General features: G+C 34.9%; 4 protein-coding genes across 5 annotated transcripts in view; 1 reads left to right on the top strand and 3 right to left on the bottom strand.

Moving 5' to 3' along the window:
• On the top strand, positions 688-2,353 carry LOC105156914 (beta-D-glucosyl crocetin beta-1,6-glucosyltransferase-like). The gene has a single exon (XM_011073175.2). It carries the CDS (start codon positions 893-895, stop codon positions 2,273-2,275), a length of 1,383 nt encoding a protein of 460 aa, XP_011071477.1. The 5' UTR covers positions 688-892; the 3' UTR covers positions 2,276-2,353.
• Positions 2,575-3,641, bottom strand: LOC105157061 (beta-D-glucosyl crocetin beta-1,6-glucosyltransferase-like). Its single transcript, XM_011073358.1, has 2 exons — positions 2,841-3,641; positions 2,575-2,796 (listed from the first exon to the last, which is right to left on the bottom strand). The coding sequence occupies exons 1-2, from the start codon at positions 3,639-3,641 to the stop codon at positions 2,575-2,577; spliced, it is 1,023 nt and encodes a 340-aa protein (XP_011071660.1).
• On the bottom strand, positions 5,426-10,768 carry LOC105156912. Of its 2 annotated transcripts, none has more exons than XM_020692968.1 (11): positions 10,467-10,768; positions 9,721-9,855; positions 9,473-9,627; positions 9,291-9,384; positions 8,571-8,641; positions 8,372-8,478; positions 7,865-7,986; positions 7,556-7,644; positions 7,057-7,116; positions 6,313-6,414; positions 5,426-6,036 (listed from the first exon to the last, which is right to left on the bottom strand). In XM_020692968.1, exons 1-11 carry the CDS (start codon positions 10,642-10,644, stop codon positions 5,917-5,919), a joined length of 1,233 nt encoding a protein of 410 aa, XP_020548627.1. In that variant the 5' UTR covers positions 10,645-10,768; the 3' UTR covers positions 5,426-5,916. The 2 variants fall into 2 exon arrangements, with proteins under 2 accessions (XP_020548627.1, XP_011071475.1); XM_011073173.2 differs by having other exon boundaries at positions 9,473-9,633; positions 10,467-10,767.
• Positions 12,533-15,380, bottom strand: part of LOC105156911 (lipase) — a 4,261-nt gene continuing 1,413 nt past the window's right edge. Inside the window, exons 6-11 of the mRNA XM_011073172.2 lie at positions 15,277-15,344; positions 14,947-15,019; positions 14,693-14,854; positions 14,020-14,214; positions 13,512-13,600; positions 12,533-12,971 (exon numbers count right to left, since the gene is read on the bottom strand). Coding sequence (XP_011071474.1) covers positions 12,767-12,971; positions 13,512-13,600; positions 14,020-14,214; positions 14,693-14,854; positions 14,947-15,019; positions 15,277-15,344 — 792 coding nt within the window. The 3' untranslated portion in view covers positions 12,533-12,766. The remainder of the gene's footprint in view (positions 12,972-13,511; positions 13,601-14,019; positions 14,215-14,692; positions 14,855-14,946; positions 15,020-15,276; positions 15,345-15,380) is intronic.

The raw sequence follows: 15,380 nt of genomic DNA, 5'->3' as shown, positions 1-15,380 counted from the left end.
ATTGCAGTGGAGCTTTGAGTGATGGCGACTCGACCATCGTTGTCGCCCAAATTTTTTTACTTATTTTTAATAAATTTAAAAATTAATTTAAGAAAAAGAAAATTTTTAAAAATGATAAGGAAAAATTGATCTAAATTTTAAAATTTAAAATAGTGAAAGAAAGTATTAAAATTTTCATTCTAAATACATATACTAGTAATTTAAAATTAAAATTATTTCTAGTAAATAATTTATTAAAATATATATAAAATTAAATACTAATTTAATTTAGTTAATAAAATATAATTGTTATTGTTTATGAACATTTACATTGATATAATATTTAAATTTTAAAAAATAAACTTGGTATACTATTTTTTGTTATTGTGATTTTAATTTAATTATTTTATTTAAAATTATAAATTTATAAAAAAAATATACATTTTTTTGTATTTTGATATTTAAATAAATATATTTAAGAACAAAATTATCTGAAGCAAATATATTTGATCATAGTAATTTTAAACACAATATATGGTATTTTTGTCAATTAATAGCAACGAAAAATCATACTCGCCTACACCACCTGCGAGTGCACCCCTTCTGTTAGTTTCTAACAAAAGGAGGATTTTGTGCAGAATTTTAGAAATCACGAAGATTTTTTGCTTTTTTTAAAACATAGGAGAATTGTTAGCTGAACTTTAAAAATATAGAGGGTGAAATGCAGATTGGCCCTTACTTTTTTCTGTATTATTTGCCATCCCCTATCCACTTCCCCTTGTCTCTCCAACCAGACGAAGCTTTAGTGTCGGCGGCAAACAAAGCAGCATAAGAGGGATTAGAAGTCAAACAATTCACCTGAAATATCATCCTCCAATCCAATTCAATTCAAGAAGCCCCCAAATCCTTATTCATGGACTCTCAAACAACTACTTTCAGGATTCTGATGTTCCCATGGTTGGCTCATGGCCATATATTTCCCTATCTTGAGCTGTCCAAAAGACTCTTAATCAGGAAGAACTTCCACATATACCTCTGCTCAACTCCCATCAATTTCACTTCAATCAACGCTTTCATTCACAACAACAACTTATCGGAATCCATACAAGTGGTACAACTCCATTTACAGCCATCCCATGAACTCCCCCCACACTACCACACAACCAAGAATCTCCCCTCAGATCTTGTCTTCACCCTCATCAAAGCCCTTCAGACAGCAAAATCCAGCTTCTCAGACATTATCACTACTCTAAAACCCGACCTGGTCATATTCGATGTCTTCCAACCTTGGGCTGCCAGACTTGCTTCTTCTCAAGGTGTTCCTGCTGTTCATTTTGCCCCACTTGGAGCAGCCACGAGGTCGTATACCTATCACCACTACGTTCGTCGTCTTCCGGGTGGTGATTTTCGGTTTCAAGAATTGTGTCTTGGCGATGATCATGAAAAGAAAAGTTTGGATGGTTTCTTTCAGTTCTTGTACTATAATGTTTTTGAGGAGGACGAAGATGTTGTGTTTGTGAATTACAGGTTGTCTACTGATATTGCCCTGCTTAAGACAAGTAGGGGGCTCGAAGGGAAGTATATAGACTATGTTTCTGCTGTTTGCCATCGAAAACTACTATCTGTTGGTCCACTTGTTGCAGATGTTAACAAAGATGATGAGGAGGAGGAGAAGTATTCAGACATCATGGAATGGCTAAGTAAGAAAAAACAGCATTCAACTGTGTACATCTCTTTTGGGAGTGAGTACTTCTTGTCCAAGCAAGAAATAGAGGAAATAGCAAAAGGGCTTGAGCTTTGTGATGCTAACTTCATATGGGTAATTAGGTTCCCTCTTGGGGAGAAGGAAATTAGTGTTGAAGATGCACTTCCAAAGGGGTTTCTTGAAAGGGTAAAAGAGAGAGGGATCGTCGTGTTGGGGTGGGCCCCACAGGCTAGAATTCTAGTGCATCAAAGTACTGCAAGTTTTGTGAGCCATTGTGGATGGAGTTCTTTGAACGAGAGCGTATATTTTGGGGTTCCAGTGATAGGTATGCCCATGAAACTCAACATGTTTATAGATTGTAGGATGTTAGTAGAGGCTGGTGCTTGTGTGGAAGTGGTGAGGGATGAAAACGGAGTGTATAAGGGAGAGGAGATAGCGAAGGCCATAAAGAAAGTGGTTGCGGAGACGAGCGGAGAAGGGCTCAGGCAGAGAGCTCAGGAATTGAGTGAGAAGATGAAGATGGAAGAGGATCGAGAATTGGATGAAGTAGCTGAGGGTTTGTGGCAGCTTTGTCTCAAGAATAAAGATTAAAGAGTACTAAGACCAACTAGTTCTTGTAGTTCTTTGTTGTTCTTGGAGACATTTTAATTCGAATTTAATTTGGTCAAATCGGAATCAATTATATAGTAAATGTCGAAACACTTGTAGTGATTTGTATGTAGTAAGAATGGGATTAGATTTGTTGTTGCAAATCCTATTCCATCTTATATTGTATTTAATATACACACATCATATATACAAAGATGGCATCATGTATTTTATTTAAAAAATAAATAAATTTACACATAGCATGTGTATGTTAAATGAAGTAGAACAAAAATCCAATCCACTCAAGAACAAGCTGATTTCTTCACACAAATTCTTGACAACTCCTCTACTACTCCAGAACACCTTTCATCTTCCTGCAATTTGATTTTCTCACTCAACTCTCTAACTCTCTTCCTAAGCCTTTCTCCACTCTCCCCTAACATCACTTCATCTACAGCTGTTCCCACCCCTTCTCCATCAAACATCCCCTTCTCATCCCTCACCACCTCCACCCCAAATCCAGCCTCCACAACCAGCCTAGCATCACAACCGGAATGCCAAAATATACGCTCTCCGTTATGGAACTCCAACCGCAATGGCTCATGAATCCAGCCACCGCTGGACTTGCCAAGATTGCAGCTTGTGGTGCCCATTCTTGCACCAACACACCTCTCTCTTTCACCCGATCGATGAACCCTTCAGGCAATGCTTCTTCTACATTAATCTGGTCACTTCCGACAGGTGATCTAACCACCCAAATGAAGTTAACTTTGGTCAGCTCTAACCCTTTTGCTATCTCTCGAATTTGGTCCTTGGAGAAGTAGTTTTCACTGCCAAATGAGATGTATAGAGTTGACGATTTGCTTTTCTTGCTTAGCCAATTCAAAATCCATGAATCAGTCTCATGATCAGCTGCATTTTCTTGAACAAGTGGACCAACAGGCACAATTCTCCTCTTGCACAATGTGGAGAGATAGTCAATGTACTTCCTCTCAATCCCCGTGCAGCAGCTCTTTATCAAGACAATGTCGCAAGACAGTTTAAGGACACCAAAAGCAAACCCTTCATCAACGTCTTGAACTTTGATCGTCGCCCCCTGAGCGATCAGGTCTCGTTTCTCGTACTCATTCAGGTATATTGCCGGATAAGGGAAAGTATCAGAAGTCTTGTGCACATACAAATGATGAAAAAATGAGATGGCAGTCGATCCCGTTAGAGCAAAATAGACCGCAGGGATTCCTTGAGACGACGCGAGCTTTGCCGACCAGGGCTGGAACCCGTCGTAGATAAGCAGGTCGGGTTTGAGACGAGTAATTATGTCGGAAAATGTAGAGGCGGAGAGCTGAAAGGCGTGCATGAGGGTAGGCATGAGGGCGGGAGGTATGTTCTTGGTGGTGTGGTAGTGTGGGGGGAGGTGAGGGTGGGGTGGCAGATGGAGTTCAATCAGTTCAATTGAAAGATGATAATCACATGATGATGAGTGTTGGTTGAGATTGTTTCTGATTGATTCAAGATTGATAGATGTTGAGCAGAAATATATGTGGAAGATGTTTGTGTTGGAGAGGGCTTTGGCTAGTTCAAGAAAGGGGAAGACATGTCCATGAGCCAGCCATGGGAACATCAGTACTTTGAAAATAGCCATGAATTGTGTGAGAAAACAGCCTTTGATCTCTCTTTTCTTGTTTCAATCTTTCAACAACTAATTTTGAGGAAGATTTGTAAGAACTATATATGGATTTTTGGATGCAAACCCTATTACATCTTCTAATTCATTAAATATACGCATAACACGTGTGCAAAAATGATATTATATATTTTATTTAGGAAAAATTTTATACGCGTCATTGTGTATGTTGCTCATCATGAAAATTTAAAGTCTGAAAGCTCCTCCCGTCCTGCAGGCCCGATGCGCTTCTCGGCAGGTCGGCCCGCATCCTGGAGGATCTAAATTGAATTTTCTATTCTAAACGACAAAACCACAGTTTCAAGAGAAATATTAAGAGAGAAACCCAAGAGCCTGACATAGGTTTCATAGTATTTTTCTTCCTTGAGAACATCACCACTAAGTTCTAGCCTGACAGACAGTGTCAAATACCAAAAAATATAATTTTTAAGGGTAAATTATAATGATATTTTTCATAATTATAAATACCTTCTCATTATTTAAAAAATTACAGATACCCTCTAATTTTAACAAACGTCTAACAATCAGCTCAATCCGTTAGGTTTTCATCCAATTTTTATGATGAACTAATTAAAATACCCTTGTAGAATAAAAATTATAATTCTATTATATTTTTTAGAATTTTATGATTTTTTTATGGATTAAGTAGATAATCTTTTTATAATTTTTAAAAATTTTCATCCACCCAATTAAATTTTTTAATAAGTTTTTAATTTTTTTTTAAAAAATTAAAAATACAGTAGGTGTAAAGTCGACATTTCATACCTTCATCCAAAAATTACATAATTTCATCAAACATTAGAAGAGGATATTCGTAATTTTTCAAACAACAAAAAAATATTCATAATTATGATAAACCTCATGAAAGATGGTTGTAATTTACCCTAATTTTTAAATTCGACAATTATTTTATAAGTTGAGAGATTTAGTATAGCATTTTTATTAAATTTTAAAATTATCAGAATACCTAATCCATTCAATTTTATCCATTGAAAGACCTCATAGAAAAAGCCTACATCCCTTCCTAAAGTTCCTCGAGGGCATTAACTGGCTATATTCAGTGCTTTAGGGGTTCCTAACCCTATTTTGTACCCTATGAGCTCGTTTACTTCATGTAAATTATACATTGTATTTCAATAAATATTTGAAAGGTTTTTTTTCTATCTTTTTGTAATTATTCACAAACTACAATGTTAAAAAAAAATACCTGAAAAAAGATAACCCATGTTTACATTTAATTGTACTTTGTAATCCTTTCAATCAGATACGGAATGGTATTATCAAATGGGATATCATACATCACAACACGTCAAACCAAACATGTAATGGATGATGAATTAATTATCATTCAATTTATCATCCCACCTAATCTCTATCTGCCGAACCAAACGAGGCCTATGTAAATACTTCAATAAAGAGCTACCCTAATAGGGTAATAGGAATCTAAGACCACCCTTGAGCTATGAAGATTATAAAGGTAGCTACTCCCATATCCTGTTCCATTACCCTTATAATGTTTTACATCACAAATCCAAACCCAAATATAAGTAAATAGGCATCTAAAATAAGAGAATACGAGATAAGCACTAATTAAGGACACAGGAAACGCAGCGTAAGAGAAAACCTCAATATGTAAACAGCTAAGAGAAAAACTCGAAACGTTAGCTTTTCCCCGGTTGACCTTAGAATCAAAATAACTACATGGGCTCATGAACAGTGGAACATTATAAGATTACTGCTATAATTTGAAGTAATAGAGCAAAACTGGCTTGTGCATTTGGTGCATTTGGTGTTATTTAAGCTTCTCAAGTATGGAACTTTCAATGGAGCGTCACGGATTACTTGAATGCCTCCTACAGCTTGGCACAGAGAGAATACCACTTGGATGGTCCGTCTCGCAGAACTGAGCGAAAAATGCTTCTTAGCTATTCGAAGCTAATATACTCGACCGACTGGACTTCTAAGACAGAACCGCTTCCTTTCCAGTTAAATCTTGCATGGAGACGTTTGCCTCCACACCCAAGCTTGGTAAAGCATTGATCAGTGCAGAAATATCATTTTGTAATGCTGCGGCAAATGCCTGGCCAAGACAACAAAATATGACTTCTTGGTACATGCATCGATTGTCACGACTCATCCAAATGCTAATTTTATCTACCACCATATCACCAATGTTTTCTACGTGTATATTTATGTGTATGTCTAAAATGTGTCTTGATATTTTTTTTTTGTGTGTGTGTTTTGAGTTTGGCTGTGATAGAGATGGAAATCAATCACAGACGTCGTCCAAATTTCCTCCACAAAAAGAAACATCAGAATCCTTTCTTAAGAGTAAAAATAAAGAGGGTGTTCATACCTTTCTGTCCTCTTTTTGGTGCTTTATAATTTCCAAAGGCCATTCACTCACTAGCTTTTGAAGTTCAACCATAACAGTTGGCCTCTTTGCTTCAGGTAGAGTCTGTTCATAAAATTGATATTTACTCACCAAAATATTCCTGAAAATATTGAAATAGGAGGGGAAGGTAGGATTGAAGCAAGACGCTGAAACAAATAATCACATCCGTTGTTTTGAAAATCATTTTCTGTATCAGGTGGAAGTTATATTAAATAAAAATTTGGTCATCTTATGTAAAAGATCAAACAGATAGTTTTCATGCTCGTGTTTTGGAACCTTGTTACACCTTACTCTCTAAAACATAATATATACTATAAGAAAATTGCAATATGCGGGCCAGGGTTACAGCTGTTAAGAAAAGAACATCATATCGAGTAGATATCACCACATGCAATCAGTTTTTCCAGTATAATCACCAATCCTAAACTTCCAATAGTTAAGTCTCTAATCCTGTGGAAAATCCACCAAATTTTGATGATCACAATCTCAGCATAGCATACTAATAAAACAATAGGCATTTTTCAAGCAAATGCATTTCTGTCCTCAATGATTTGGACCTTTCTAGGTTCACATCTAATCCATTTAACACTGACTTTAATATAAAGGTGAGTTCTAGCTTGACCTAAAACTACAGGTGTGCACCCATTAAGGTATGCATGAGTTTGTGTTACTACAGCAAAAAATTCAATCAAGACATGAACTTACCTGATATAGTACTTGAATGATTGCTGCAGCACTTTCAGGCTTATGCTCAAGAAGGAAACCCTACCAACAACATCAAGATCAATTCCAACTTAATGCTCAAATATGTATGCATGCCTCAATGTATTATATCAAAGAGAAACCAAGCTGCAAAGCTTAATACACATTTTTCACTTAGTGGAAATCATTCCAACCAAATGCCTTCAGTTATTACAACTCACAACTAGCAAGAATGTCTGAATCAATAAGAGAAATAATGTACTCAACCATTTTCGGTTGATACAGCACCATAAATGAATGTTGCAATCTGCAATCTTGACATACATTATTGCAGTAAAGAATGATAAATGTCATTCTTTTATTACAAGAGTAAAATTCACATTAGAAATAAATGAGCATATCTTCTGTGGTAGAACATAAAAAATTGTGTTAGCTAGCACAAAATACTGATAATTTTCAACAGCAGACTAACAAATATCCACGGGGACAAGAAATCCATTACCTTAGCACAGGAAAACCCAGTGGAAAGACTATGCTTTTTCATAGCTTTTGATCTCCACTTCTCAATCTTCCATAAGGATTTAAGATCAGCTGCAAAGAAAGAAATGAAATTGTCTATGCATCACTAAGATGATTTTGGCTTAAGCAAATTATCAGATCATAGCATAGAGATGATGTATCACGGAACCATGTGCAGAATGAGATTCTATGACCGTATCAAACACCTATAAATTAGCCAATCACAACAAAGGAGAAAAGAAGTAAAATATCAAGCAAATGGATTCTATGGCCCAAAAGCAGACTGTCTAACCTTTTCTGGCAGCAAATTCCATCAACAGGTCGAAGGAAGTCTGTCTAAGGTTTACCCCAGACTTCACAAACCTTTTCGCATGTTTAGTCGTCAAACCCAATCTGTCCGTGCTATAACAAATGCTGAAACAAGGAAAATGAAGTAGGAAATTTTTTGAAGAACCAAGTGGAGAGGTGGAGGACGATGGGGGAAAAGAACAAACTTCTGTAAGGACAAACTTCTGTAAGAACAAAGAAACACGGGAAATGCTGAACAACTAGCACCAAAACTAAGACTATCATCATTTCTCTGTAATACAGGAACCAGATAATATCCTTCAGCAACCACTCTTAAAGGTATATGTATGTCTGTTTATGAAGCTCGTCTTAAAACAAACACGTTAGACTTGTGGTAGAGAACATACAAAACAAGAGTCCTGAGAAAGTGAAAGATTACATGCAGAAAGTTCTTAAGACAAGTAGGTCTAGAAGATAATGAAAACTGGAAGAATTTCTAATTAATGTATACCTGAAAACAATATCTGCCGTGCCAGGTTGAAAAGGTAAATCATTCTTCTTCATAAGTTTCAATAGTTTAACCATGAGTTTCACATCATTATGCTGTTTAGCATATGACTGCAGCCATAAATGAGCCTTTTTATCTATCTCTATTCAACAATGGAAACACAATATAGACAAAACAAAACCTCAGAATAACACTTACATACCAGCAGATGATGTGCAGATCCAATGTCAGGAGTCAATCCAAATAAATTATGCTTCCACAATGTCTTCATGCCTGCAAGTAATACCATAGATTTGGTCACAAGAAAAACACAACAAGAACATAACCAAAACAAAAGAGAAAGAGAACTCTCATGCCACACCATCAAAAGAAATCATGAATACAAGGTTACAAGAAAACATCAAATGGCACAAAATCCATTCTCAAGGCATGGACTTTAACCAAGAAAATTGTCAACCATGATATGCTAAAAATTGCCTTTCTTGTGCTCCAAACAGATAAGGCAGAATGATATATTGATGCCAAGTACTAGCAGTAAAATCCTTCTATCCCATGAATTCTAGAAAGTCCATAATTTCTAAGTATGGTGAGTTCCCACATTTGGCACCTCATGCTTACAAATTACCACAATTTTATTCTTGTGAGAATCGAGAAAGCGCATTCGTGAATACAGGAAAGGTTATGAAAAAGGAGATATGCTTTGCCATGAGCACGAGATTTGGTGCGGGATACCATTCTCTGGCATCCACATGGAAAAGAAACTACAAGTGACATAGAGCTCGGCTAAGTAAGAAATCTCAGTTTACTCCACACAAGTACAACATTTGGAGTTCCTAATTTTGCTATGCACTGCACATCATAGCTATCACCTAGTAAGTAATAAACCACATCAATTATACAAGGAATATCATATTCCTCCTACCAAAGTCAATAGCCCCTGCACGAACACAGGCCTTTGTAACTTCCCTGCAAAGCGCACTGTTAAAATCATCGTGTATCCGAAGATTGGAGAGTTTCTGCAGCCCACAAAAAAACAAAATATAAATAAACCTACAAATAGAAATAGTTAAGCTAATGCAGAGCACTGAGATCGATAACACTAACAAATGTACGAAGTTTCTGCAAAATATCGAATAGGAGCTTAATATCTTCATGGGTAGAACATTTAGCAGCGATTGACCACAACCAAGCATTTGGAGGTGCAGTTCTTCTCTCCACAATACAGTTCAGCATCTTATCATAGACTGTCTTGACTGTCTCTGCATCTAAAACGAAATGGCCTCGTCATACTAAATAAATTCAAACTTCAAATTTTATAAACCACTTAAAGACAGAAAAAACAAAATACCCACCTGCAGTATCATTTCCAATCTCTTGTGCTTCCGAAGAAAAGAGTCTAGTTGGCATCACCATTGATGAAGATGGAATTTGGATAAATTCTTTTTTATGATTTAGTTCAATTTGTGAACAACTTCTAAGGATGTTGGCTGCAAATTTCACATCCAAATAAGAAAATTAGTTTGCATATATAAAACTGCATAGAAACAATAAAACTTTCTAACCACATGCATATGAGCAACTAAGCACACAAGAAAGGACAATATATATGTGTGTGTTTATTTATTTGTTTAAGGCTTATCAACTACTGTAAACCTTTCAGTAAGATACAAAATCACAGAAACAAACAATTCCATGATTAATTCTTTGACTAATTCAAGGATCATCAGAAAATTATGGATGATTCATAATATATTTACAAAATATCAAATATTCAAAGACACGCACGAATTGTGTACATAAAACTCTATTCAGACATACAAACATCTACATGTTATGCATTTCTTCTTTCTAAATTCTACACATTTAACATGATTTTTTAGTAAGACGAAAACCAAAAAGACAATTTTTAGAAAACCACTATATTACTAATCTACTCAACTGAACTAAATTCAATCCTCTGCTTTCTTCACCAAAAGCATAATCTTCAAAACTTCATTTCAAACTATTACATTATTTTTGTTCCTCACTCTTATCGTTGTTTTCATTTTTACAGATTACTACCACCGGGAAAAGAAAACAAAAAGCACGATAAAAGTACCGGAGAGCAAGGCGGCGTAGTGAAAGCGGCGGCGTAGAGGAAGAGAGTCAGCATTTTCAATAGCCAAACCCTGCTGAGAAGACTTGACTCGTTCCGCCGAGTTGAATAGACTCCGCGAGGGGTTTTCCAAAACCCTAGCCACTCGGCGTGATTTCGACAGTACTCCAATAGCTTGCATTTTCTGATACACTGAGAGAGAGAGAGAGAGTTGGGAAATGGCTGCCTTTCCCAATTTGCCAAACGAGGCGTTACACTGCGATTCTCTACTGCTTTTTCCGATCCAATTACCTCCAGTGTGCACCAAAGTCGCTGTTGTTTAAAAATGGAATATGAATAATTTGGCTCTGGCGTTCTCTAATTAACAGAGCATAGAATCCAGTTGGGCCTCCTCTGTTTAGAATGTGGGCTTGGTCTTGGGCTTAGGTTTTGGGAAAATAATATTGGGCCAGATATTGATATTATAGCCCACTTAAACCATTCTTTGACGCATCTATGAATTTCTTTCTTTTTCTTTTTGGTAAATTAAATGCAATAATACAATAATAATTATACTATCTTTGTGTAATTATGCGAAACTCCCTATAATTTAAAAAATTATATTTAATACCTCTAAGGTTTGTTTTCGTTCAATAAATAGATCTTTCAATTAGTCAAAATTCACAAAATTTAAAATTGAATAAAAATCATTTTTACACCCTGATTGACTTATTAATGACTTTTCCAAGTTAGATAAAAAAATTTTGGCCAAATATCCTTTTATATTTTCATACGTTAATGCATATAAGAAAGTATATCTTCACACTTGTGATATTAGTTTGGTTATAAAAAGAAATATTTAACCTACAAAAGGCCATTAATAAATCAATCTATCTACGTGTCAATACCAATTGTCATTCAATTTTTATGCTAGTATCAATAAATTCCATTAATTTTGACAAATTGAGGAATTTTTTTGTTAGAGAAAATAAGCATCATGACAATATATATGATTTTTCAATTATAAGAGATCTACTCATAATTATACCAAATTTTAAGGAAGAAGGATGTATTTATCCCATAAAATTATATTTATTTGGTTTAAGTATTATTTTAATTTGTTTGCATAGATCCCTCGTATAACCCAACACTTTATTGTATTTAACTTTATAAATTTAAATATAAAACAAGCAATTGACAATTTAAATTGTTTTAACTTGAGAAACAAAAACTGTACAATGACGTCCCATCTAAAAATTTAAGTTGTTAGAAAAAACATATTTAATATTTTATCATCCCCGTTGAGCGTCAATCATACATGTAAATTTTTTTTTATAAATGAGTAGCAATAAAATTCAAATCCAAATATTATGTTCGACTTAAAACTTTAATGCCATGTTAAAATACCAACTTATCTAAAAACTTAAATTGTTATAGGGAAAAATCAGTTAATATGTTGAGACGAATACTCACATTAGTCCCAAGATAGAAAGAAATGGAAAACAATTGATTAGGCAGATAAACAGGTATTGAATTTATTGGGTAAATTATGACAATCTTTCATAAGATTTGGCATGATTAACAAATATTTTTTTGTAGTTTAAAGATTCGCTGATACTCTCCTGATATTCGATAAAGTTGTGTAATATTTGGGTGAAGACATGAAATTATCAATTGTTGTATTTTTTTATTTAAAAAAAATAAATAGTTATAAAAATTCAAAAACGAATGGAAAAATTAAAAATTTGTAAAAAGGAACACTTAATTTCAGTTAGTTCATCATAAAAAAATAAATAAATAACTTTATAAAAACTAACGAATTAAGCTATTTATTTTATGACTATTAAAATTAAGAAATTTTTATAATTTCTAAATAACAAGAGAATCCTCATAATTATGTGGAATATCATATAAGCGTGATGTAATTTATCCTTATTTATTTAAATAAACTGAACAATTTATAGTGATGGACTGCACAAGCTAAAAAATAAATTGTTGGTCCCTCTTTCTCTTTTTATATTAAAAAATATATATATTTATCTTAAGTATTTAAGTTCATCAAGGGAATTCAAACTGCAATATCAGCAATATAAAGAACAATAAATCTATTTACATTACACCAGGTACAGTTATTCACAAATCATATATACACATGAATTCCAATTAAATACAGACAGTCTACATAGATATTCACAAATCATATATACACATGCTCTTCCCAAACAAGGCCATCTTGAGGCAAAGCATCCAAGCCAAATTTGCTCATCTGCTCAGTTTTCTCTTCATTTTTCTCCAAAACTTGGCGCAGTTTCTCCAGATTAACATTACGAAGAGCTGCTTTCATCGGTTTTAAGTTTCAAAATAGACCTTGAGGGATCCCTGGATAAGATTAAGTTGCCCTCTTGATCAGTTTTCCCATAACCAACAACGCGAGGATCCATTATGATTTTGCATCCACTTGATGCATCACATCCCATATGGACACCATAGTATGTCAAGTGATCGGAGATACTGTTCCCGCTCACAGATCTGCAAAAGGTTTTTACTTTTAAGTATGTAGACAGCAGTTATCAGAAATAAAGCCATTCCCAATCACAGGTCACAAATGACAATTAGCGAAGGTTTGGATAGAAATATTATGATTTCAGGGGAACCACCCTTTTCTTTTCTGAATTAAGGGAAGGATTTCAAATAACTCCATTTTAGGTGGATTGAGATCCATGTGAATGACTAGGAAAAATAACAAGACTCAAGGATCTGAAATCTGTAGTAACATGAAAAAACTCAAAACAAACTCAATAGATGTTGTCATGATTTTGAAATCCTTAGCTTGAGAAATTTGTCAATCCAAACACAAACTAATGTGTGAACAGGTTTAGAGGAAAGTATCATACGTGGTCATCGAGACAGGCACAGATGTAGCAAACACACAAGCAAATCTACTTTGTACGGTCTTGATTTAGGAGGAAATAGGAAATATTATTCAATAACAAAACCCAGCAAACAACCAAAGTTCAAAGATATGAGTTATTAGTAAACTTTCAACAGAGCAAAGAGGTAAATACTTGCCTGCTACAAGTGGGATCTTCACCTGAACCATCACAAACCTTCTCAACTGTATAAATCAAACTTCCAAATCCAATATTGTAAAGCCAGACCTAGAACACGAGATCTTATTATTCGAGAAACAACCAATCACCCAGAGGTTTGGAAAAGAGATATACACGATAATAAACAAGTGAATTTGCTGTCTAAGTTTCTTATACCAAAATAGTAAAACTAACATAGAACTAGTAAACTATGACATGTTAGGCAAAACATCTGAATTTGCAGGAGTGGAACTTTTTCTGCATCAGGCCTTAATAAACAATTGAGGAGACTTGAGAACAATGAAGAGTGCACGCGAACTACTTGAGAAAGATGTTGACAATATATAAAATACACGAGAATGGGGCTTGAATATATATCACGAAAAGTGGCAAGCTGATGAAGACTGAAAAAATAGATATGGATAGCTGCAAGGAAAGATGAAGAATCATATGTATAACTATGCATTTATGCTATCAAAAATTGTTACCTCTCTAGGGAAGTGATGATATGTCTTCTGAGGAAAATAATAGTAGTAAGGGGGCAAATGAGGTACAACATCATGTCCATTTGTGACCCGAATGGTATTTGGCACCACTTGGCTGTAGTAGGAAGCAAAAGCAGCGTTGCCAATCCTTGGTTGTCCAAAAGTCAAAACCTGAACATTCTGCTCCCCAAGGCTGAGCTGAGAATATGATATATATTATCAGTGTAAACTCCAACAAATTATAAAGAGAAAAACAATATGAACAGCATTTTACTAATCACAAGCACTAGAGATAGAATCAAGGTTGAAACTTCATTTCAACAATAAGCTCAGGACATAACTACACAGAAAATCTGGAATCTGCTAATAGTATAGAGATGGGCATATAACAAACGTAGCCGTGCAGTTTATCAAATGCCAAAATATTGAAAGCACCAAAACACAAACTTTTAGGACTTCAAACTAAAGGTTCTGCTTTCACATTGACGCTATAACACATGAAAAGGCTATTGCTGGAAATATTTGTTCATTTTTTGAACTATTTCAGAACCCATACATCTTTTTCTATCCTCATAGGACAAGAATAGACAAAATAAACATAATGCAGATAGCATGCACAGATAGCCAAGCATATTGTATATGCAAATCATGGCAATGAATTAAGGTAGATAATTACACGGAGATCAAGCCCACAAAAAGCAGCCATTGCGCCTCCCATCGAGTGCCCAGTTACCATAATCTGAATGTCTCCATATAACTCCTTTGCTTCTTGAACAGCATTTAGAATTCCAGGTTTCAATGATGTGTTGTGGTAAGCAGAATAAAAACCATGATGCACCTGAATAAAAGGAAGGAGATATCATGAATGCATATGATGCAAACATAAAACCAAAACATTTGTCAAAGAAATAAACTTAGTTGTTGACACACCTTTGCATCATCAACTCCAGGGTAATCAGAATCAAGCTGCTTCCAGTACAAATCTTCCACCCAGTTCTGTATACTGCAAACAGAATTACATAATAAACATGAACAGACAGAGAGAGTCAAACAGAATTACGCCACTGTAGGATACCATCAGCCTTAGATAATAAAACAAATCTTTATAGAATCTGATACTCCATTATAGCTCACAGTGACCAGCATTAGATAGTAGCATTGGCAACAGAGAACTATACATAAATTTATGAACAAACAATTTAAGATAAGCAACTAATAATAGGGATGAGAAGTACATCAAGCACAAGAGATAGGTTGAACCTGGTTTCTTGAGTTCCTCTGAATGCAATCACAATGGCATTAAGATCTGCTGCTACCCCCACAAATGCCTGCAAAAGACATAAATAAGTTATCCTGTATGAGGA

This window comes from Sesamum indicum, linkage group LG3 (genome assembly GCF_000512975.1).
Source record: "Sesamum indicum cultivar Zhongzhi No. 13 linkage group LG3, S_indicum_v1.0, whole genome shotgun sequence".
In the NCBI taxonomy this organism is placed as follows: domain Eukaryota; kingdom Viridiplantae; phylum Streptophyta; class Magnoliopsida; order Lamiales; family Pedaliaceae; genus Sesamum; species Sesamum indicum.
Note: the sequence above shows the minus strand (reverse complement) of the source record. Positions and strands in the feature narration are given on the sequence as shown.